Source organism: Camelus dromedarius, chromosome 15 (genome assembly GCF_036321535.1).
Source record: "Camelus dromedarius isolate mCamDro1 chromosome 15, mCamDro1.pat, whole genome shotgun sequence".
In the NCBI taxonomy this organism is placed as follows: Eukaryota; Metazoa; Chordata; class Mammalia; order Artiodactyla; family Camelidae; genus Camelus; species Camelus dromedarius.
In genome coordinates, this window is record NC_087450.1 from 36,605,477 (window position 1) to 36,631,566 (window position 26,090).

Here is a 26,090-nt window from a genome sequence, read left to right on the forward strand (position 1 = left end):
ATACACATTTTAAATTCATTGTATGGTACACTTTATAGAAATTTCCCCACACTCTAGGGCTGTCTGTCATACCTTCTCAGCTAATGAGGTGTATGTACTAGGTAGGATAGACCACACTAAGTGCTCTTGACTAGTGAGTACCGGAGTGCTTTCATCCAGTGAGTGCTCTACCATCCTTGGGACAGTTGGGTATATTTTGAAATATGTATTGTTTGTCTCTTGGAACTGAATTTTTGCCATTTTAAAAAGTAGGGAGCAGTTTTGACCCACGGTGAATGGCAAAGGGATGCAAGTAAAGAGTATCATGCTGGCTATTAAAATGTAAGTTTTACAAAAAGCAGTGGCCTGAGATGCCTCCAAAGAAATGGTTGAGGGAAAATGAGGGTGAAGACCAAGTTATCTTCCTTAAAGTATAGAGTCTCATATTGTCAAAAGTGCCCATTTTGTATCCTTTGACATAGGATGACTTTGTGTTCAGCAGACATTTATCAAGCTTGTTATTATGTGCCCTGCACAATGCTAGATACTCGAGTTACTTTGGTAAATAAGATAAGATATATTCCTCTGGGATTTTATCACTTGGTAGAAAAGATAGAGTTAAACAAGTGACAAAAACCTGTAGGAGGTCAGTTTTGCCCAAGCAGTATGTTGAGTAAATGTTATAACCACCACTGGTCCTTGGCAAAAACCATATAAACTGTACTATTTATTCCCAGCTCAGCCTCTCCCTCTCTACATTCCCACACCCCAGGGTAACCAGGGTTTAAGAAAAAATACTAAAATTATGCAATTAAGTCTTTGAATCTCCAGAAGCATGTTAATAAGCATGTATGGTACATGTGGCTTGGAAAAAGGTTAAGAATCCAGACTTGGGTCATAATATTCAAATCTGTATTTGCAAGCCAGACCATGTTCTTGAGTACAAACTCACATTAAAAAAAATTGTTTTGTATGTTTAGATGAAACAAACCTATATTTTAATTACTTTCCTTTTTGTTTATAGGTCCAGGGGCAAGTTCATCCCACTCTCGAGTCTAGTGATGATGCTCTTCAGTATGTTGAAGAATTAATTTTGCAGTTATTAAATATGCTTTGCCAAGCTCAGCCCCGAAGTGCTTCAGATGTAGAGGTATGATAAATTTTGCCTTGAGCTGTTCTGTGTTTATTGTAATGTCAGTGAAGGAGGGGAAGAGTTTGCTCTTCAGTTCTACAAAATATATAGGCATTTAGAAAATGAAGACTGGATTTATTTTAACTTTATATTGGGTGTATGATAGCTTGTATATGTTTTAGCTGTCAGACTATTCCATGTTTTGCTTTTAATCTAAAATGAACTTTTTGGGCCTCTGAATACTACTTATTGATGCTAGAATGACAAATATACTCAAACCTTTAAGGGTGGAATATGTCCAAGTTTTTTTTTTTATTTTTTAAAGCCAGCTGTCAATTCTTCAAAATATTTCAATTAATCCATTGATCTTCAGTTGTTACGTGTATTTTAGACACTAAGTGAACCCCTTCCTATCAATCAGAAGGGAAGGAAACATCTAAAAATCTGGGAAGGAAGTTCTGTCATAAAGATGGCATGGCCCCTGTCTTTTTGGGGCTTATAGATTAGTGGAGATACAGACAGATATATGGACAGTAAGATAAAATGATGTATTGTGAGGAAGGCGTCTGTGGGAAACCATAAAAGGGTCAATCTAATCATACAAGCTTTGGAGCTTAAGGTTAACTTCTCAGGAAGAGCCATCTAAGATGAATTCCGAAGGAGTCACATTTGAGAGGAGAGGAAAGAAGATTTGAAGTGCCAACTATAGAAAATGGGAGATAGAGCTGTAAATATAAAAATTTTCTGCCATTGATGATCATTTGACTTTAATGACCTCGAATGTATAGTGTACAAATCTTTGAATTTCTGTGACATTTCTTTTCTAGTACTCAAGTGTGGGTACAAAAAAGATTGTTGAGTTGAATGGTATTTCACCATAGACTTACAAGAGCAGAACAGTAGGTCTAGGGAATTGTGGAAATTGGTAATAGCAGTGATTTACAACCCTTTTCAGGAGACAACACACTAGAATGTAATAGTGATTTTGTGGTACACAGTGACTGGAGAGGAGGTGTATCTGTATCTGCCCCAGGACCTTTTCTGTTCCACTGGGGGGTGAAGGATTGATACATAGTTATCCAATAGGAAGCTCAACTGAAAAGAGCATCAGAGAATCTAAATTGGATAAGGAAAAAAAGTGAAATTTAGTAACAGCTGAAATTTGAGAGCTTGCTATAATACCATCAACTGGTCTAAACAGATCTATGTTTATATTTCATTTAAAGTTTTTGATAACCACGTGAAGATGGTGCTTTTTCCCCCCTTATTAGAATATAAGATGTTGTTCGCTACCAAATCCCCAGCACCTGGAACAATGTCTGGCACTGAGAAGGCACTCAGGAAATGTTACCTTGAATGAATAAATGTGGAAACTGAAGCAGAGAGAGGTTAAATAAGTTGCCCATGGTTTCAGCTGATAAGTAGTGAAGCCAAGACTCTAACCCAGAAAGTCTAAGCTTTCTAGGCATACATTCCACTAAACTGTCCTGCCAGGTAGGAGAGGGCAGGTAGATTGGGAAGATATGAAGGGAACCACAGTAGTATTGGGTTTCCCAATAAGGTGAAAGAACTGGTAACACTAAAATACCTGAGTGAGAAAAACAGAAGAACAGATTGAGATCAGAGATAGAGTTGTTAGAATTCAAGATTTCTGAAGTAACACAGTTAGAAAGCAGGATGTGGCCATATGGTGGTGGCTAGACTAGACATGAAGGTCCCAATAATGAAGTGTTCCAGGAATTAAGAGGTCAGGGTATTTTATGTATCCGTAATTTAAACAATAAAGTCATACAGGGTGATGATGGCAGGACTTTACGTGAGAGTGGAAGAATGATATTCCAAAAGCAGACTTGCAGACATAGTAAACAATCTTATGGTTACCAGGGAAAAGGAGGTGGGAAGGGACAAATTTGGGAGTTTGAAATTTGCAAATGTTAACCACTATATATAAAAATAGGTTAAAAAAAAAACCAAAACAAGTTTCTTCTGCATAGCACAGGGAACTATATTTAATATCTTATAATAAACTTGGGGAGTGGAAGATTATATAGGTTTTGGTACAAGGACAATTCCTGTTCTGGAAGTCTTAGAGGAGGTCCAGATTTCAGTTGAGGCAAAGAAATATTAAGGAACACTGAGTTACAGAGGTTGTGGATGTAGAAGAGATTGTGGTCTGTGAAATTCACTTTGATTTCTTAAGTAATTCAAAGTAGATTTATACATTTTAGCCCCATTTTTCAATTGAAGTATAAGGTCACATAACTTTTATTCATAATTTCCTTTAGGCACCTGCTATGTTGGGCTTCAGTAGAGATCTTGGATAGAAATGGTTACCTGACTCTCCTCATTAGCAACTCCATTTGATCATTTGGACCCTGGTTAGGGTCTCTCGTGGTATTTATAAAATGCAGCATTCAATTCTATGCCTAGTGCATTAGACTGTGGTTACAGATCTTGTCATCATTCTGATGTTGTTACATACCAGGAATTTGCTAGTTTGGTAACACTGCAAACTCGAATTCAGCTCTTTCCAAATATGTTGTACTATATTTATGTTTATCTAACTTCCTCCCTTTTAAAATATAGAAACTAATATATAATTTTCCAGTATTGAAGATCTTCGTGAATTCTCAAAAATTATTAATGTCTCTCAGTCTTCCACTTGCACACATTTCATCAATGTGTAGGTACTCAAGACTCTAAATAATAAAGGATATTTTGTACCTGTTTTTAAAAATAGCTTTTTAGAAGCTAAAGATCTAATCTGTTCTTAGAAACAATAATTAGTACATATATGTAAACTAAAAAAAATGCAGTATACTGTATATATGTATTTACATGCAATATAATGTGTATGTGCATTCGAACTGTAATAATTCTACCTAGTAAAACTGGAAAAGGAGAAAAAAATAGCTTTTTAGTACTCATTTAGAAAACTTCTGAGATACGATATCGAAGATACTTACCCTATGCCCTGTCTTGTAATTTTTAAGCACTTAATCTGAACCTTTAAAATATATATAGCATGTGATATTTCAGTGAGCTTATTTTATGGTTGGGAGTGGTTTTTTGGAAGAGAATATATGACAGTAGTAGAAAGAGCAATCAACTGTGTAATAAGCTTTCTATTTTCAAAGTACTGTTATATACATTTTTATGTTCTTTTAACAACCCTGTGGAGTAATTATTGTTCTCCTTGTTTTATATATTAGACAATCTTCAGAATGGTAGAAAAGATTTTTAAAAGATGGAAATCTAGGTCTTTTCCAGTCAATAGTCAAATACCCTTCTTGCTGTACCATTCCTGGAAGGTATTTATTTAAGAATATGAAGATATGGCAATATCTAAATGAAAATAATGGTGTCTTAGATTCTTTCATCAGGAAATAATTTTTTTAATTTTTAAAATACATTTATGGAGTTTTTTAAAAATAATAAGGGCCATGAATTTAGCAAGCCCTTCAAATAAATTTTGAGGTAAGAAATAATTCATCAAAATTAAAAAAGAATTGAAGGCCATATAAAAAATGTACTTCAACTTCTCAGCAATAAAAAAGAATAAAATCATGCCATTTGCAGCAACATGGATGGACCTAGAGATTGTCATTCTAAGTGAAGTAAGCCAGAAAGAAAAATACCATATAATATCACTCATATATGGAATCTAAAAAAAAGAAGAAAAGAGGACTCTAATGAACTCATCTACAAAACAGAAACAGACTTGCAGACATAGTAAACAATCTTATGATTACCAGGGAAAAGGAGGTGGGAAGGGACAAATTTGGGAGTTTGAGATTTGCAAATGTTAGCCACTATATATAAAAATAGGTTAAAAAAAAAAAAAACCAAAACAAGTTTCTTCTGCATAGCACAGGGAACTATATTTAATATCTTATAATAAACTTCAATGAAAAAGAACATGAAAACAGATGTATGTATGTATATACATGACTGAGACATTGTGCTGTATACCAGAAATTGACACATTGTAACTGTATATACTTCAATTTTTAAAAATGTACTTTAAGAAATAGATCAGTCTGATTGAGTGGAATATGTGAATTTTATTTCTAAAGAATACATTTTGATTATTTTAAAGTATAAGCATAATTCAAAGGGTGGCAATTCCTGCTTCATATTCAGCCCCTAGGGAATTTGTTTTAGTAAAAAACTTAAAGTGATTTTCAGTTGCCCTATAATTTTAGGAAAATAGAAACTTCAAAAGTGCTTAAAAAATAATGAATTACATACATATTTATAATCTTGCTCATGTTAGTTAAAAGTTTTGATAAATTGTACTATAGATCATCACAAACTATGAACTATTATAATTTAAATGAATGGGATTTTGTTTTATTGATGTAGCTGATATTAACTAATCCATGCCATCAATATTCAAGAATCCACTGTTTGTCAGGCAGTGTTCCAGATAAATAAGGAGTATATAAATGCTCTGGGAATGCAAAAGAAGAATATATGTTATTTGGTCCTATCTTTTCAAAGTAATTTGTTTTAAAAAATAGTGTATAAAAATTGTTCCAATCTGGTTTATTCTCCCTCTCATTTTCTGTATTTAATCTTTTTAGAAACTGGAAGTAAAACTAATAGTATTTTTTTTCTCTGATTATGTCCCTGGTAAAGTATGTTCTTTAATTTCCTAAATATTGTTATTTCATAATTCTCCTTGTTTTTTATTTCTTTCTGGTTGACTAAACTGATTTCCATTTGTAATTTCTTTCTTTTCCTGTTTCCTTTTCTGGCCCGTGTGTACTGTATTTAATGAACTTTCATTTCTCGGACACCAATATATTTTTCCCCTTGTTTAACTCAGGCTTTCATGGACTCATGGACTCCTTAATCTTATTATACATGTGAGCTGTATCCTTAAATTTTAAAAATTTGCTTTCCTTTTCCATTCATTTTTTCTTTAAATTTTTTCCATTTTCCTTTACATTCCAAAGAATCTTTGTAATTTCTAATAAGTTTGCCATTCACATGTATATTTCCCAAGTAATGTCTCCGTATTTTCTGCCTTTCTAGACAGAAAAAAAAAAATTTGGCCACACATCCTAAAGCTTTATTATTAATAGTAGCTCTTCAAAAGTACCGGTGAGTCTGAGTATTTGCACTGATGTACATATATAGGAATTTTCATAGATCCTAGAATATTTGTATTGGAATTGATCTTTAGGATTATCTATTTAGACACCTTTATTATGTAAAGGAAAAGACAAAGTTCTGCTAATAAGAGACAGAGCAGAATCTCAAACCTAGTTCTGTATCTTTCCCAAAGCCACTAAATGATTAATCAAGATGAAGTTTCTCTATTTCAGACAAACAAAATTATTGGTCTTGAAAGTGACAGAGTAATAGACTTTTAAAAAATATTTTTAATTGAAGTATAGTTGCTTTACAGTGTTATCTTAGTTTCAGGTATATAGCAAAGTGATTCAGTTATATATATATATATGTTTTCCTTTGCTATTCTTTTACATTATACTTATTACAAAATATTGAATATAGTTCCCTATGCTATATAGTAGGTCCTTGTTATCTGTTTTATATATATAGTAGTGTGTATCTAACTACTACTGTAGTAAATAATAAATAAATTAGTAAATTTATCCCTTCCCTTCCCTTTCCCCTTTGTCATCATAGGTTTGTTTTCTGTCTGTGAGTGTGTTTCAGTTTTGTAAGTAAGCTCATTTTTATCGTATTTTTAGATTTGCACATTTATGTGATATCATATGATATTTGTCTTTCTCTGCCCAACTTACTTAGTATAATGATCTATAGATTCGTCCATGTTGCTGCAAATGGCAGTATTTCGTTCTTTTTTATGGCTGAGTAATATTCCATTGTATATATCACATCTTCTTTATCTATTTATCTGTTGATGGACATGTAGGTTGTTTCCATGTCTTGGCTATTTTAAATAGTGCTGCTATGAACATTGGGGTGCATGTATCTTCTTGAATTAGAGTTTTTATCTTTTCTGGATATATGCCCAGGAGTGAGATTGCTGGATCATGTGGTAATTTTATTTTTAGTTTTTTAAGGAACCTCCATACTGTTCTCCATAGTGACTGCACCAATTTATATTCCCACCAACAGTGCAGGAGGGTTCCCTTTTCTCTATACTCTCTCCAGCATTTATTATTTGTAGACTTTTTGATGACAGCAATTCTGACTGGTGTGAGGTGATACCTCATTGTGGTTTTGATTTGCATTTCTCTAATAATTAGTGATGCTGAGCATCTTTTCATGTGCTTTTTGGCCATCTGTATGTCTTCTTTGGAGAAGTATCTGTTTAGGTCTACCTGCCCATTTTTTGATTGAATTGTTTATTTTGATATTGAGTTGTATGAGCTGTCTGTATATTTTGGAAATTAATCCCTTGTCAGTCACATCATTTGCAAATATTTTCTCCCATTTCATAGGTTGTCTTTTCATTTTGTCAGTGGTTTCCTTTGCTATGCAAAAGCCTTTAAGTTTAATTAGATCCCATTTTTTGATCTTTATTTTTGTTTACTTTACTCTAGGATACAGACAAAAAAAGTATTGTTGCAGTTTATGTCAGTGTTCTGCCTCTGCTTTCCTCTAGGAATTTTATAGTATCCAATATTAAATTTTGCTCTTTAATCCATTTTGAGTTTATTTTTTATATGGTGTTAGAAAATGTTGTGATATCATTCTTCACAGGTAGCTGTCCAGTTTTCCTAGCACCACTTATTGAAGAGACTGTCTTTTCTGCATTGTATATTCTTGCCTCTTTTGTCGTAGATTAATTGACTATAAGTGCATAGGTTTATTTCTGGGCTTTCTGTTCTGTTCCATTGATCTGTTTTTGTGCCAGTACCATATTGTTTTGATGATTGTAGCTTTATAGTAGCTTTACAGAATAGTCTGAAATCAGGGAGTGTGATTCTTCCAGCTCTGTTCTTCTTTCTCAAGATTACTTTGGGTATTCGGGGTCTTTTGTGTTTCTATATAGATTTTTTTAATTATTTGGTCTAGTTCTGTGAAAAATACCATTGGTAACTTGATAGGGATTGCATTGAATCTGTAGATTGCTTTGGGTAATACGGGTTTTAACAATATTAATTCTTGCAGTCTAAGAGCATGGTGTATCTTTCCATCTGTTTGTGTTGTCTTCAGTTTCTTTCATCAGTGTCTTACAGTTTTCATAGTATAGGTGTTTTACCTCCAAAAGTAGGTTTATTCCAAGGTATGTTATTCTTTTTGATGTAATGGTAAATGGCATTGTTTTCTTCATTTCTCTCTGATAGTTTGTTGTTAGTGTATAGAAGTGCAACAGATTTCTGTATATTAATTTTGCATCCTGCATCTTTACTGAATTCATTGATGAGCTCTGGTAGTCTTCCAGTGGCATCTTTAGGATTTTCATGAATCATGTCATCTGCAAATAGTGATAGTTTTCATTCTTCCTTTCCGATTTGGATTCCTTTTATTTCTTTTTCTCCTCTGATTGCTGTGGCTGGACTTCCAAAACTATGTTGAATAAAAGTGGTGAGTGTGGGCATCCTTGTCTTGTTCCCGATCTTAGGAAATGCTTTCACCTTTTCATCACTGAGTCTGAGGTTCGCTGTGGGTTTGTCATATATGGCCTTTATTATGTTGTGAAATGCTCCCTCTGTGCCCACTTTCAGGAACATTTTCATCATAAATAGATGTTGAATTTCGTCAGCTTTTTCTGCATCTATTGAGATGATCATATGGTTTTTATTCTTTAATTTGTTAATGTAGTGTATCACATTGATTAATTTGCAGATATTGAAAAATCCACGCATCTGTGGGTTAAATCCCACTTGATTATGGTGTACGATCCTTTTAATGTATTGTCGGCAACAGGTTGCTAATATTTTGTTGAGGATTTTTGCATGTATGTTCATCAGTGATGTTGGCCTGTAATTTTGTTTTCTTGTGATATCTTTGTCTGGTTTTGGTATCATGGTGATGGTGGCTTCATAGAATGTTTGAAAGTGTTTCTTTCTCTGCAGTGTTTTGGAATAGTTTCAGATAGATAGGTGTTAACTCTTCTCTAAATGTTTGGTAGAATTCACCAGTGAAGCCATCTGGTCCTGGACTTTTGTTTGTTGGGAGTTTTAAAATTATTTATTTTGTTTTGTTTTGTTTTGAACATTTTTTATTGATTTATAATCATTTTACAATGTTGTGTCAAATTCCAGTGTAGAGCACAAGGGAGTTTTAAAATTATTGATTCAGTTTCAGTACTGGTGATTGGTCTGTTCATATTTTTTATTTCTTCCTGGTTCAGTCATGGGAGATTGTACCTTTCTAAGAATTTGCCCATTTTTTTCTTACGTTGTCCATTTTATTTGTCTATACTTGCTCACAGTAGTATTTTATGATCCTTTGTATTTCCTTTGTGTCAGTTGTAACTTCTCCTTTCTCATTTCTTATTTTATTGATTTGGGTCCTCTCCCTTTTTTTTTCTTGATGAGTCTTGCTAAAGGTTTATCAGTTTTGTTTATCATTTCAAAGAATCAGCATTTTGTTTCATTGATCTTCTGCTGGTTTTTTTAGTCTCTATTTTATTTCTACTCTGATCTTTATGATTTCTTTCCTTCTACTAGCTTTGGGTTTTGTTTATTCTTCTTTCTCTAGTTTTTTTAAGTGTAAGGTTAGGTTATTTATTTGAGATTTTTCTTGTTTTCCTGAGGTAACAAGATTCCTTCTATCACTGTAAACTTCCCTCTTAGTACTGCTTTTGCTGTGTCCCATAGGTTTTGGATTGTCATGTTTTCATTTTCATTTATCTTTAGGTATTTTTTGATTTCCTCATTGATTTCTTCAGTGGTCCATTGGTTATTTAGTAACATATTGTTTAGCCTCCACATGTTTTTGGTTTTTGCAGCTTTTTTTCTTGTAGTTAATTTCTAATCTCATAGCATTGTGGTTGGAAAAGATGCTTGATGTGATTTCAGTTTTCTTAAATTTACTGAGGCTTTGTATTGTGGCATAGTGTGTGATTATCTTGGAGAACGTTCCATGTGCACTTGATAAGAATGTGTATTCTATAGCTTTCAGATGGAATGCTCTATAAATACCAATTAAGACTATTTGGTCTAATGTGCTATTTAAGGCCTTTGTTTTCTTATTGATTTGCTGTCTGGATGATCATGTCCATTGATGTAAGTGGAGTTTTAAAGTCCACTGCTGCTATTGAGTTACTGTTGATTTCTCCTTTTATGTCTGTTAGTATTTACCTTCTATACTGAGGTGCTCCTGTGTTAGGTGAAATATTTTAACAGTTGTTTTATATCTTCTTGAATTGATCCCTTGATCATTATGTAGTACTTTGTCTCTTGTAACAGTCTTCATTTTAAAGTCTATTTTGTCTGTTATAAGTATTGCTACTATGGCTTTCTTTTGATTTTCTTTTATGTGGAATAACTTTTTTTCATCCCCTCTTTTCAGTCTGTATGTATCTCTAGATCTGAAGTGAGTCTCTTGTAGGCAGCATATATATAATTATTGTTTTTGTACCCATTCAGCCAGTCTGTCTTTTGATTGAAGCATTTATTCTCTTTACATTTGAGGTAGTTATCCGTATGTATATTCTTTTTGCCATTTTGTAATTGTTTTGGATTTGTTTTTGTAGGTCTTCCCCCCCCTTTCTTCTTTTATTCTCTTGTGATTTGATGACTATCTTTAGTATTATATTTAGATTCCTTTTCCTTTTTCTTTGTCTCTCTATTACAGATTTTTGGTTTGTGGTTACCATGAGGTTTTTGTGTAACAGTCTATATATATTATATATATATATGATTGTTTTAAGTTACTGATCTCTTAATTTCAAATGCATTTTAGATATCCTGCATTTGTACTTTTCTCCTCTCAAGATTACTGTTTTTGATATCATAATTTACATCTAATTGTTTCGAGTATCACTTAACTGCTTATTGTGGATACTGATAATTTTACTAATTTTGTCTTTTAACTTCTCTAATAGTTTGTGTGTGGATAATTTCCTTCCTTTACTGTATGCTTGCCTTTACCGGTGAGCTTTTCTGTCTTATAATTTTGTTTCTACATAAAGCCTTTTCTTTTCTGCCTAGAGAAGTTCCTTTAGCATCTGTTGTCAAGTTGGTTTGGTGGTACTGAATTCTTATATCTTTTGCTTGTCTGTAAATCTTTTGATTCCTCCATCAAATCTGAATGAGAGCCTTACTGGGTAGAGTATTCTTGCTTATAGGTTTTTCCCTTTCATTATTTTAAATATATCATGCCACTCCCTTCTAGCCTTCGGAGTTTCTGCTGAAAAATAAGCCTTATGAGAGTTCCCTTGTATCTTGGTGTGTTCCTCAGTTTTAATCCTGTATGAGACTTTGTGCATCCTGGACTTGGGTGACTGTTTCCCTTCCTAGATTAGGGAAGTTTTAGCTATTATATCTTTAAATATTTTCTCAGACCCTTTCTCTCTCTGTCTTAACCTTCCAGAACCCCTATAATGTGAATATTAGTGTGCTTGATGTTGTCCCAGAAGTCTCTTAAATTGTCCTGATTTATTTTCATTCTGTTTTCTTTTTTCTGTTCAACAGAAGTGATTTCCACTGCTCTGTCTTCCAGCTCACTGATTCGTTCTTCTGTATCATTTAGTCTACTATTGATCCTTCTCGTATATTTTTCATTTTAGCTATTGTATTCTTCAGCTCTGTTTGGTTGTTCTTTATATTTTCTAACTTTGTTAAAACTTCTTCTTGCTCTTTGCATCCATTCTCCTCCTGAGTTCTTTGATTATCTTTATGATTATTACTCTGAACTCTTTCTCGGGTAGATTTTGCCTATCTCCACTTAACTTAGTTTTTCTGGGGTTTTATCTTGTTCTTTTGTCTGGAAGATACTCCTCTGCTGCCTGGTTTTGTGTGTATTGCTATTTGTATTTTTATGTATGTGGTAGGTTAGACATTTCTTGACCTGGGAGGGGTAGCCCTCTATGGGAGATGTCTTATACATCCTGGCATTGCAATCTCCTCTCATCACCCATGCTATATTTTATAGGGGTTCCCCTAAGAGGGCTACATGGGTCCTTCTGTTATAGCAGGCTGACTATGTTGGCGGTCTGGTAGGTTGCCAGGCCCTGCCTTGTGCTGCTGGCTGTTCTCTAGTGTGACCTGGTTATGGAACCCTAGGGGGTCCTGGAGCTAGTGCTGTCTCACTGGTGGGTGGAGACAGAGTCCTGAAGAGTCTGGAACTGTTGCCTCCTGATTGGAAGGTGAAGCCAGATCCTAGCGTTAGGCAGGCAGAGCTGGTTCCTGGAGTCTGGCTGCAGGGTCCAGGGATCTCAGCTTATGTTTTAGGTCATTTGAGCAGAGAGGAGGAGGAGGGAGCAGTTCCTGACAGTTGGGAATGGGATCTGGGGTGTGTTGGCCTACTAATGGGCTGGGCCAGGGCCCAACTGGTCCCAGGGTAGGGTCTGGCCTGCATTACAGGATTGTAGTTTTCTTGCTTCTGGTGTCTGCCCCTCAGTGGGTTAGGCTAGTCTAGAGGCTTGTGAAGGCTTCCTGGGAGGCGGGACTGGTACCTGCCCTCTGGTGTGTGAAGCTGTATCTTGGCCCTCTGATGGGAGGGCCAGGTCTAGGGGCATGTCTAGAATCGGTTGTAGGCTCAGGAAATCTTTAGGCAGTCTGTTTGTTGATGGGCGGTGCTATGTCCCTACCTAGTTAGTTATTTGACCTGAGGCATCCCAGCCACTGGAGCTTACAGACTATTGGGTGGGGCCAGGGCTTGGTGCTTTTGAACCAATATGATAGCCACCAGGAGAGTTCATATGATTAAATGTTCCCCATAATGTCTGCTACCAGTGTCTATGTTCCTAGGGTGAGCCTTTGCCAGCCACTGCCTCTTCAGGAGATGCCATGTACAGCAGGTGGATCTGGCCAAATATTCCTATCAAATTACTGCTTTTGACCTGGGTCCTGGTACACACGAGATTTTGTGTGTGCCCTTAAGTGTGAAATCTCTATTTCCCCCAGTCTTGTGGGGCTCCTGCAGTTAAGTCCCACTGGTCTTCAAAGCCAAATGCTCTGGGGGCTCATCTTTCCAGTGCCAGATCCCCCGGCTGGGGAGCCAGACATGGGGTTCAGAACTTCCACTCCTGTGGGAGAATCTAATATGAATATGCTTTATTTAGGTTGTGGATCACCCATTCTGGGAGAGTATGGGATTTGATTATATTGCAAGTCTGCCCCTCCTACCAGTCTCATTCTGGATCCTCCTTTATGCCTTTATTTGTAGAAGATCTTTTCTGGTAGGTTCTAGTCTTTTTCATCAGTAGTGGTTCTACGGATAGTTGTGATTTTAGTGTGCTCATGAGAGGAAGTAAGCTCAGGGTGTTTGCTATCTTGTCCTCTCTCCTCAGTAATAGACTTTAATTCATGAAACTTTCATTGATCATTCTTCCTTGGGCTTCTTTTATTTTAAAGTATGTGTAAGATAATTGTAAAAAGAATTTAATTTGTTCTGTATAATTAAATTTGCCACTACAAGAGATAATTTTTTTATCTTGGCCTTTCCACATTCAAGGCATCTTTTTTGACCCTACCAGTCTTTTCCCACACATTCTGACCTTTGGTATTACATCCCAAATATACAGCTCCAGGAGTAAATACATAATAAGTAAGCTTAAAATGTGTTCTTCATTATTATTACTTTCCCTTTCTTGCCTTCTCTTTTATCATTCTTAATTTTCCTTCTCCTTCTTTCTCAAAACAGTAAACTTGGAATTAGGTGGATAAAATTGAGATGGGAAAGGATTCTGTCTTTTTTTTCTTCCATCTCAGCCTCTGCCTACAGTTTGCCTCTGTAATTCTACTGATGATTTTTTTTTTCAAACATATATGTTATGTAGATCTAGAATTGTTAGATTGAGTTCAGCTTCTATTCTGTTCTGCTGCTTTTCTGTACATCAGTGCTTTTTAGACTCTAGGTCATCACTCATTAGTAAGTCATAAATTCACTTTAGTGTATTGTCCAATTAACATTTTTGTAAGTGAATAGTAAATATCAGTGCATTGCATATAATAGTAGAATGTTTTGTTTTATGAAACTTTGTTCCAGTTTACTATGTATATAAGGTTTGTACTCGTGATTACACCTATTCAGTTAACCATGGGTTAAACCCATCAGTGTGAAAATTTTAATTGGGAATCATGGTAAAATTACTGTTGTCTCTTAATTGTCATTTTTGGACTTGCAGGTCTATGGTATTGACTTGGAAAAAGGCAAAGAATCCTTGTTTTAGGTGCTCTTTTTCACCTTTTCCCTCTTCCTTTTTTTAGTCCTTTTTTGCCTGCTGATCTTCCCCAGAATTTTAGACCTTCGTGTATAGCTATTCAAGTAGGCATTTGAAAAAGTTTGTAAACTCCATTTTCAGCTATACTATTTTCTTTCATTAGAATTAAAATGTATACTTCTTATATTTGGCAGATGACTTAGCCTTGAGCATAGATGAAGAAAAAAATTTATTAAACTTAAATGGGTTAAACTATTTTCAATTTATGAATTTGTTCCTAACATGTCCTGAAATCAGTGTTCCCTCTTCCCCCAGAATATCACATTAACAATCTTTATTTTCCATTTCAATAGCAACTGCAAGACTTTAAATTTACATTCATAATCAAAAGTGATGTTTAATTTTATCTAGTAGTTTTTGCATATTACTATTTTTTAGTTAAATTTGGAGTAATTCAAAATACGGGTGTTAAAATTATGTAATAGCGACCTCTACTGGTTTTAATTTTGCTATCCTCAAAGTGAGTTTTTAAAAATACAGAGTATGAAAGTACTTTTTGTTTGAAGTAAATTACATTAGTTTACATTAATGTGAGTTCTTTCACTTTCAGTGGAACTTCTAACCGAACAAGTGCTGGACATTAAAATGAAATATTTTGTTAAAAATTAATGACCTATGGATGTGGATGACTGAAACTCTAATGACAAGCTACAATATATCAAAATTGCTATTACTAATCTAAACCCCTGATTTCCATGACTTGTAAATAGTTTTGAAGTCAAGTGCCTTTGCATGATGGATAAAGAAAAAAATTCTTAGAGATTGCAAATGCAGAATGCTATTTTAGCTTGTAATTGGTGTTGAAAGTAAGGACAAATGAGAACTAGGTTTAGGTATTTGCCTCTTGAGCTTAGGTCTTGTTCCTTGAAATTTTATGTAAGTAATGTTTAAAATAGCTTCCATGTATCCTTGTCATTAGCTTTATTCACAGTGAAATTGAAATTCAGAATGTGATCCCCTCCCAGATAATACAAGGAATGTGTAGTCTCTTAATTGCCTAGTTAAGAAAGTAGGATACTGGCAGTCAGTTTTCTCTAGCTTAGGTATGTTTGTAGTATCACTTATACCACATGTGAAAAGCTTGCTTTTAGTACTCTCTGATTTTAAGAGTAAGTTGTAAGTGAGCGCTACTTAATATATTTGTTGCTTAGTTGTTATTTTCCTATTTTCCAAGGAACGTGTTCAAAAAAGTTTCCCTCATCCAATTGATAAGTGGGCAATAGCAGATGCCCAATCGGCTATTGAAAAGAGGAAGCGAAGAAACCCTTTATCTCTCCCAGTAGAAAAAATTCATCCTTTGTTAAAGGTAAAGCTGAAATACTGCCTTCTTGCCTTTTAAAAGCAAAATAAAACCCGTGATTTTTAAACACAAATAATAATTTTATGGCTAATAGAGTCAACTGAAGAGTGACATTATCTCATTTTAATTTTTCCAGTAACTTACATCATGGGGAGGGGAGATATGATAATAGGAAAGTATAAGTTGGGCAACATGAGGTAAAGAAATTTCATACCAACAGTAATACTCAAGTGAATTGAAAGGATTAAGAAAAGTTCTATAATTGTGGATTTTGTTCATCAAGTGTTAGTACAACCTCAAAGAGAATTTGTAAAACTCTTTTCTTTTTAGTTAGACCTAAGTGCCCTTATAATCCTTCAGATCTTAATGCTTCACTTCATTAAATATATAGGGTCCTATGTGAGACTGCCCTAGGGCTGTGTGTAATCTTTGAACAAAAATTCCCTAAAGATCCCCTAAACTATCTAGTCATACTTGTCATGTAAATTAGTCAGTCAGACAGTTGAATCTCTCTGAAACTAATAGAATAACTGCTGGAAACTCTAGCAGTTTCTGTTTTATTTAGTACAATGACAAACTATTGATTAACTCTCACACCAAAAATATAGGTATTATAATAATTGAAACCCTAGTAATACTTCTGATACTTCTGTATGTATTGTAATGCAGTCAAAATGCTAATGATTGCATGCATTAGCTCTAAGTTTTATTACTCAACAGAGTTAATTATTATCTCCAGTTTGTTGGTAAAGTAACTAAGGCAGAAAGTGATTAAATAACTTTTAGTCCAAGTTCCCAGGACTCTAAGTGATAGTGTTAGGATATCCAAGTCTTTCTGATCTTGTCCAAGATTTAAGGCTGAACACTTGGATGATTAAGACTATTAAAAGGTTACGTTTTGTCCTTTGTTATTTGATTAAAAATATCTGCCTGTATCTTACTAACTGGTCTGAGGAAGTAAGTGTAAGTTATAGAACATTACTAAACTATTGGTAGTTGTGTACTTCTTATAATTCTTTTCATGATTTCTATAGCTATGCATTTAATTATATTCTAAGAGAATTAAATTGAAGTATATGCATGCTGCTTTAATGATTCTGAATGTTGAATTTAAAAGTCTAGTTGTGGATATAATTTCAATTTATTAACACATCCATATTACTATAAACAGTTAATAGTTTTTACATATTCTTAAAGGTAAGTGCAGCCTGCCCCCAACTCTAAGTAAACTTCTTTTTTAAGAATTAATGTATAGTTGATTGACTATATTAGTTTTACATGTACAACATAGTGTTCAATATTTTTATAGATTATACACCATTAAAGTTATTATAAATATTATAAGTAGACTTATTTCACGGTTTTTTTCCCTTAATTGGATTGTTTAGAAAATAGAATTTGTTTTCCTATAGGATCTGGTCAGTCCCACAAAAGCCCATACTCTCTTTGAAGTCTAATAAAGGACTATTTAACATGCTGTTAATAACTACTGTTGTTCAGCAGGACATAGCATGAATTTTTTTCCATAGAAACAATCCAGATACCAGGAATGTGGCACTAGGGCTTTGGGAAGTGCAGGTTCCTTTGGATAGAAGGATAGTAGTATAAAGATAGTACATATTCTCAGATATCAATAATATGTTAACTCTTGTTTTGCATAAAGAAAAATACCTCTTTTGTCATGGTTAATTCCAGGTATTCTGAATTAGGTAACCATGGGCATTTCTCCTCTCCCCTAAACTTGGGCTTCCTTCCTGGATTAGGGATTATCTGTTTAGTTATCTGTACTTCTTCAGTATTTTACATAATCATAGGTAATTTTGCCTTACCGTTTCTTAGCTTACATTTTCAAATAGCAATATACTTATTATTCCTAGATGAACCACTTAAAATTAAGTGCTGCTGATAATCACAGGCCTCAGTAAAAGTTAAACTAAATTGTATACATTTAAAAAAAAATCAGTGTGTCAGATTTATAGTAAGTAATTTAAAATATGCTTTTCTTTTAATTTTTCAGGAGGTCTTAGGTTATAAAATTGACCACCAGGTTTCTGTTTACATAGTAGCAGTATTAGAATACATTTCTGCAGACATTTTAAAACTGGTGGGGAATTATGTGCGAAATATACGGCATTATGAAATTACAAAACAAGATATTAAAGTGGCAATGTGTGCCGATAAGGTAAGATACTGATCTTTATGTTTTGTTCTTAAATTTTTATTCGTGACTTCTTGGGTGCTAACATATTATTCAGACAGAATAAAATTGTATATTTTGTGTTAAGGCATACTTTTAAGTAATCTAATAGCAAGAATTCAAGAGGTTACTTTATGGAAATAAAAGTATTACGTAGAATTAAAATGTGTTTAAACATGTCATGCAGCTTTTCCTTTATGTGTTGCTACATGTAGGGTTAATAACAGTAATAATCTATTATTAGCAAATTTCTTAAATTTTATTTGGATTAGAAGACTTAGAAGGTTTTGGATTTACATGAAAACAATTTTTGAAAATGTAAAAATACTAAACTTGTGACAGTTTTATTTCAATACCTCGCTTTCTTTAAATACTGCTTGTATGGTTTTATTATGATAATATTAAGAGTAAATATTTATTGAAAGTTAAGCATATATGTGACTTATCTCATTTGGTCCTTATGTACCCCTCTAAGGTAGCTGCTCTTACCTACATTTTATAAAAGGGAAACTAAGTTCAGAGAGAAAAAGAAGTTGGTCCAGAATTTTCCGAGAAGTTTCAGAGCTTAGACTTGAACTCCAGACCTGAGTCTAAAGCTCTTAGTCATTGCACTATACTGCCACAGTATTTTCATTTTATAAAAGTGACTTTTCAGGAAAGAAAATATTTCCTAATGAAGCGTTTTAGTCCACTTTTACCCACTGTTACTGATTTGGAATATTCTTTCTGATTACTGAATCTGCTTAAATATGCTTTAGTATTTATTTGTTCTTCCAGAATGTGAACAAGTAGAATAAGAATTACCTGATCTGCAAAAGAATTTCAAATGTTTTGATATTTTTAGTGATAAGTATTTGACTTTAAAATAATTACTTTTCAATGAATATAAAATATTTGATACTTTGAAATGAAACAATAAATAAAATATTTTTTAGTGCATAGTTGTGCTCACACAGGGAAGAGATGCAAGAGTAGTGTAAAAAGGTTCTAGAATTGAAGAAAGGGTATTTATATTTTTGAAACAAGCAGAAAGTAAACAAGATGAAATACTAATTTATTGTGTTATTGGGATAATTCTTTGGAAATTCATGGAAGGGGAAAGATGAGATTCAGCAAGAGTAAGAAAAGTAGACTTCTTGGATAAAAACAGGACTTGATTTGATCAGTCTCTAAAAAACTTAGGCAAACAGGCCAGCTAGAAGGCTGTAAGAATTATTTAAATATGAATTATGTGAGACCCTGGAATGAGGTGGTGATGCCAATGGTATGAAACAGGAAACTAAGAGAGAAATCTAAGACAGGATTTGGAGCAAATTGGAAGTAATAGGTTAGCATGAGAGACAGACAGACAGACAGACAGACAGATACTGACATTGACAGAGAATTTGGAAGAGGCAGTTTGTGATATCAGGTGTAGAATTCTGTTTCAGAGAAGCTGTGGAGGCGCCAGTGGCATTATATCCAAGAAGAGGTAATTTTATGCCTGCTTTTTATCATTTAAGAACTATTTTCAAATAATAACTTTAGAGTGCTTAACTTCAAATTTGACTATAGGTTCATATTTTATTACACTTTTTAAAATATCTCTATGTAGGTATTGATGGATATGTTTCATCAAGATGTAGAAGATATAAATATATTATCTTTAACTGATGAAGAGCCTTCCACCTCAGGAGAGCAAACTTACTATGATTTGGTAAAAGCATTTATGGCAGAAATTCGACAGTACATAAGGGAACTAAATTTAATTATAAAAGTTTTCAGAGAGCCCTTTGTCTCCAATTCAAAACTGTTTTCAGCTAATGTGAGTATCATTGTGTACACATATATCATTGCATGTGTTGTTAATTTTACATGACAACTCAGGTATATTTCATGATTTGAATTTGTATAGTTCATGATTGCTAATTGGCCCATTTTTTTTAAAGTTGTGGGATTTAACTCATTGCAACTATGATTACAAATAAAATTGATACGACAGGTTCAATAAGTTAAACATCAGAAATTAAGAGACAAAATCCAAACTTAGACTGATTGTATAAGTACAAATAAATTCACAGAATCTTCTAAATATTCCAAAGAATAAAACCTCTTGTTTAGGTGGAAGATTTTTGTGTTTAAGTTGATTCATTTGCATCACTGAACCAATACTTCATCAGTGCTGCCTGCATTGTTAGGCTCCATACTTGGCAGTGGGGATTTAAAGATGAATATAAAACAGTTTCTTCCCTCAGGTTTAGTCTTGACAAGACTCAGATGTAAACTTAAATTTAAATTGCAATACAATGTGGTAATTACCAGCTGTGGGGATACAGCTCAGGGTTAGAGCATATGCTTAGTGTGCGCAAGGTCCTGAGTTCAATCCCTAATACCTCCATTAAAAAAAAAAATCACAATGTGGTAATTACCATAACAGAAGTATGACAACGGTATTTTGGGGAGCTCAAAGGAGGAAGCCAGTAACGTTGAAAATTAGAGAACGATTACTCATCTTACAATAGTAGTCAAACCAACATAACTGGGTCCTGGAGAAATGCTAAGTGAGAATAGTTGAGATTGTCTGAGGGAGGTTGCATTCTAGTAATTTCTGGAACTGAAGCTACATAGGTGACTCATGGAGACGCGGTGCTCACTACAGAGGCTGAGATTGGGGCTCAAGTTATGGCAATAAATGAACAATGAAAAATAAAGGAGTAGATTATGAGTTGCACAAACCTGGAAGTATGGTAAAAACCATTGAATTCTTCACTTTAAATGGGTGAATTGCATGATATGTAAATATATTTTAATAAAATTGTTTTAAAAAATAAAGCGGTAAAGGATAGGCAAAGATTTCTTAGGACACAAAAATAAAGAACTGTAAAATAAAAAAGTAATGAATTGGATTTCAGTAAAATGAAAAATTTGCTATTCTTTGTCAGAAAAATAAAACATAAGCCACAAATTGGTAGAACCTATCTGAAATACTTATATCTAACAAAGGACTTGTATCCAGAAAAAAGAATTATTGCCATTCAATAATTAGAAAAACAGCCTGCTGTTCTTAAGTGGGCAAAAAATTTGAACACTTTATAAAAGAAGATATATCAGTGACCAAAAAGTACATCGAAGATGCTCAACATCAGTAGTCATAAGGAAAATGCAAATTAAGACCATAATGAGATACTACTACACACTCATTAGAAAAGATAAAATTAAAAAGAGTGACAGTACCAAATGTTGAAAAGAATGTAGAGCAACTGTTTGTGGGAATATAAAATCCCCACATTGCTCGTGAACACATAATTGTTAAAAATACTTAGGAAAAGAGTTTGAGTTTCATATAATAGTAGCTGTAAACTAGCCATACTAGTTAGTAATTCCACTACAAAATCACACTTGGATAAAACATTCAAAGTTCAAACTAGAACAGTGGATTTTAATGTATCAGTACAAAATTTATATTGTTTCAGATTCCACGTTGCAGCTAATGTTTACGAAAGTACCATTCATTGGCTTTTGTATGATATCATAAAAGGATATTCACTCCATATGTATGAAAGGTCCAAGATAGGCAAACCCATAGAGATAGAAAGTAGATTAATTGGTGCCAGAGACTAGGGGTTGGGTTGGAGGGGAAGAATGGCGAGTGCTCCTAATGGATACAGCCTTTCTTTTTGGGGCGATGAAGATGTTCTAGAATTTGATAGTGAATATGTGAAAACCATTGAATAGCTTTAAAAGGGTATGTGACTTATATCTCAGTAAAGAAACAATACAGAAAAAGAAAAGGATGCCCACAGTTATTTGAATAGCCTGTTAAAATACCACTCCCTTTTCCAACTACATGTCTTTGCAAAGCTAGATTTCTCCATATGCTTTAACCAAAACAATGTATCACAAAAGACTGACTGCAGAAATATTTATGAAAAGCCAGGTATCTTCTATTAAGATAGATGTTAGAGGTTTGCAAAAATGTAAAACAATGCCTTTCTTTTAAGTTTTTTTGTTTTTGTTTTAGAAAACATAGTTTTCATAAAAGTGTTATTTATTATCATTTTTAAATGAATTAAATGCTTTATAATTTTCATGGTTTTAGTTTCTAATATGACATTGATAGATATAAACAAAAGCCCTTTTGACTTTTGAGTAATTTTTAAGAGTGTGAAAGAGTTTTGAGACCAAAACGTTGGAGAACAAGTGATGTAGAGAAATGTATTTGCAAATTGTACATCTTTCCAAAAAGAATTCTTTAATTGTCTTACATTTGTAAGTTATTGAAATTTCTCACTGTATCTGCCATGTTAAATTTCATGATTATAAAATGACTTATTGGCTCAAATTTTATTTTTTTATTATACAACCAACTGAATTAATGTGTTTTTCCTCCCAACAGGATGTAGAAAATATATTTAGTCGTATAGCAGATATACATGAACTTAGTGTAAAATTACTGGGCCATATAGAAGATACTGTAGAAATGACAGATGAAGGCAGTCCCCATCCATTAGTAGGAAGCTGCTTTGAAGACTTAGCAGAGGTAAGTACTCTAATTATACACCTAAAAAAGGTCTGCCTCTAGCAGGCCTTACATTTGCATTAAAATTGGGATCTTAATTCTTGTTTCCAGCTAACATAGGTATTAACTGCTGACTAATAATTGTACTCAACTCTTTTTTTTTTAATTTCATGCAAAATCTTTTACTTGTGATGCCATGAGTTTACAAAGCACATTAACCCTTGATGAGTGTGATATGTTGGTTAATTGTTTAACAACTCATGATGAAACAAAATTCTCAAGCCATCTTTCTAAAATATAACAGTTCATTTTCTAGTAAAGTACTGTAACTCAGCTGTATTACTCCTTCATAAGATCGTTATCAACATTCGTTTCTGTTATTTTATGAAACATGAAGTAGTCTCTCATCCATTATGAAAAAGCATATCCCACAGAGGGAAGCATTGACAGCTGACAGTTAATCTTCTATCTCACATAGCAAAGCTAAGAAAAGTTGGTGAATGCCCTGTCAATGAAGAGGCCATAGAACTTGGACCTGAGATCAGATCACTGTGCTCCACTCTAAACTCTGCTGTTTGTTAGTTGTGTGTGACCATGGGCAATTTATTTCACATCTCTAAACCTTATCTATGTTTGTAAAATAAGGATATTAATAAGACTCAGGATTTCTGTGAAAATTAAGTAAAATAACCTACCTGAAATATTTAACCACCCTCATACAATTACTCAATATATGATAACTGTGCATTATTATTTAGAATAGGATGGATGATGTGACTAGGAAAATCAAGTCCAGGACCTAAGTGATTCGGATATCATGGGAGTAGAAAAATAGTAACCCTCTTCTTGATATTTCAGCTGTTAAAATATATGAGTTTGTCCTAATAAATTAGCATTGATAGTCATTCTGAAATTTCTAGCTTTTGCTTTGTTCTCATTCTAAAATCCACTATATATTTTATTGTAACTCAGAGTTGAGTTTGTAAAACAAAAAACTTAAGACTTTCAAGCAAAATAATTTGCTAGTTTAAGCTTCACTACAGTCCTTCAGTCTTGCTTCAAGCACATAGATGTCATACAGTATTAAAAGAAAAAAAAGGAATATACATAATTAGACTCAAAAACAAGATCCGAAATGGAACATACTTTAAGGTAGTGAGCTCTGGTAGCTGAGTATTTAGCTTTTAAGGATAATGAGGACTAAATGGGCTCCATGAAAATGAGCAAGATTTCTTACTCTAAGGCCCTGATTGTAATAAGATGCTGGGGAAATCTGCTAACCTGCTACCTATAAGATTTTATAGAAAATTGTGGACTGGAGGTAGAGGACAAAAATCCTACGTTATAACTAATTTACCTTAAAACTTAACACAGCATCCCATGATATTAAGCCAGTATGATCACAGAGCCCAAGACCCAAAAGTCATTTTAAGATTTAAGAGCAGGTTCTGGTCTGGAAGAGTGTTTATAAAGAAATGGGAAAGGAAAAGAAATCAGAAGTTAAAAGCCTCCCCCTAAGAAGCCTGTAATACAGAATTCCAAAATATAAGACAAATATTAATACTTTGAATGATACCTAACAAAATCAACTATTAGAATATGAATTCATTCCAGATCAAATTACTTTTATACAATAGATATACAAAGAGTTTAAAAGTTTTGAATGCTCAAAGAGATAAATGAAGGAATATGATTCATTTATAAAGAAAACATTGTGAAACAAAACAAGCGGAAAGGAAACAAGAGCAAGTAGGTATCAAAAGAAACAGTTAGAGATACTGGGAAATAAATACACAAGCATTGAAGTAAAACCTCATTATGTAGCATAACATTTGCCAGACCTAGTTCTAGGATAAAATTAGTGAACTGGAAGATAGAATTCAGGAATTCACACAATGACACAGAGAGAATATGTGAGAATATGACACAGAGAGACCAAGATAAGAATATGAAAGATCAGCTAAGAGTAGTAAAGGCTATTCTGAAAGGTTTCAGTATACATCTAAAAGGAATTTCAGACAAAGAATGATGGAGAAGCAGTATTTGAAGAGATAAAAATCTAGAATTTTCCAGAAATGAAGAACATCTGTTCATCAATAGACAAAATTAAGAGAGTGAAAAGACAAGCTATAGACTGGGAGACAATATTTCTAATATCTGTAACCAATAAAGAATTCATATCCAGAGTATGTAAAGAACTTCTACAAATCAGTAACTACCAGACAGCTTAGTTTTTTTTTCAAAGATAGACAAAAGATATGAGCAGATATTTCCTAAAAGAAGTAAAGGTGTTCAATATCGTTATTCATTCAGGAAATGTAGTTTAAAACCATGGAGCAGTTGGAACTGTACATTGCTGGTGGAGGGGGTGTAAATTGGTACAGACACTGGAGAACTGTTTGGCATATCTGTGAAAGCTGAGCATCCAACGTACCATGTGATCCAGCAGTTTCACTCTTGGGCATATACCAAACGAAAATGAGTGCCTGTGTTTGTCAAAAGACATGTTCAACAATGTCCATGGCAGGTTTATTCATGATGGATAATTTTGTTATATTCATACAGTGAAATGCTATATGGCAGTAAAAAAGAGTGAACTACTGATAAAAACAAAAGGCAACATAATGTTGAGTGAAATAAGACTCAAAATACTACATAAGTCCATTTGTAGGGAGTTCAAAAATACGTTAACAGATCTTTGGTAATAGAGATTGGAATAGTGGTTGACTACAGAGCGTGAAGAAGTTTGTCTGAGGTGCTGGATTTCTGTTTCCTTATCTGGGTGGTGATTACACAGATGGATTGCATACCTAATGTAAAAATTCATCAAATTGCAGAATTCATGTAGGTTGTACCTCAGTTTAACAAAAAATGAGAGGGAAATGGCGAGGAACAAATAAAAACAGATAGACGTTAACCAAGAGACTTTACTATCCATAGGCCTTTATTACAAGAAATATTAGAGGATGTTCTTCAGCCAGAAGGAAAGTTGTACTCTGAGAGAAGTCAAGGAATACCAGAACTAATGGTGGGAAATGTGTTGGTAAATTTATAAGCTATTGAGTATTTTTAAAACCAAAGTATTTTTCTTACTTTAAAAGGAAGGGTTAAACTACACACATAAAATGGGCTTGTATTCATAAGAAAAACTGAACAACTTTAAACTCTCTTTAAAATTTAGAAGAATTTATAGATAACAAACTATATTTGATTTTTAAAACGTTTGGGAAAATCACCAGAAGAATAGAGATACTACCTATAGTTTAACAATGTACAAGAACTATAGTAACACTTTGAAGTATTTCCAGTGCTAATAGGAAAGAATAATGAAGCAAAGAAAAGCAATGATAATGAAAACAAAATGCAGTCATCTCTCAGTATCCATAGGGGATTGGCTCCCGGAAATCCCCCTCCCATCCCTGCTCTAGTGTCAAAAATCCATAGATGCTCAAATAACCTCATATAAAATGGCATAGCACAGTTGACCTTCTGTATTGGCTGATGTGGAACCTGCAGATACAGAGGGCCAACTGTAGCATGATACAAATAAATCCAATTACCTTATACTACTACATCAGTGACTCAGTATATGTAAACTGATGAAACTTGCCTATTTAAAGAAAGTACTTATTTTCGATTTTTAAA

At 33.6% G+C, this 26,090-nt stretch overlaps 1 protein-coding gene across 2 annotated transcripts in view; it reads left to right on the forward strand.

Moving 5' to 3' along the window:
• Positions 1–26,090, forward strand: part of SOS1 (SOS Ras/Rac guanine nucleotide exchange factor 1) — a 134,573-nt gene that overhangs the window by 52,627 nt on the left and 55,856 nt on the right. For both annotated transcript variants that reach the window (XM_031466869.2, XM_031466870.2), the window contains exons 2-6: positions 1,004–1,129; positions 15,625–15,756; positions 17,768–17,932; positions 19,542–19,751; positions 22,323–22,466. In XM_031466869.2, coding sequence (XP_031322729.2) covers positions 1,004–1,129; positions 15,625–15,756; positions 17,768–17,932; positions 19,542–19,751; positions 22,323–22,466 — 777 coding nt within the window. The remainder of the gene's footprint in view (positions 1–1,003; positions 1,130–15,624; positions 15,757–17,767; positions 17,933–19,541; positions 19,752–22,322; positions 22,467–26,090) is intronic.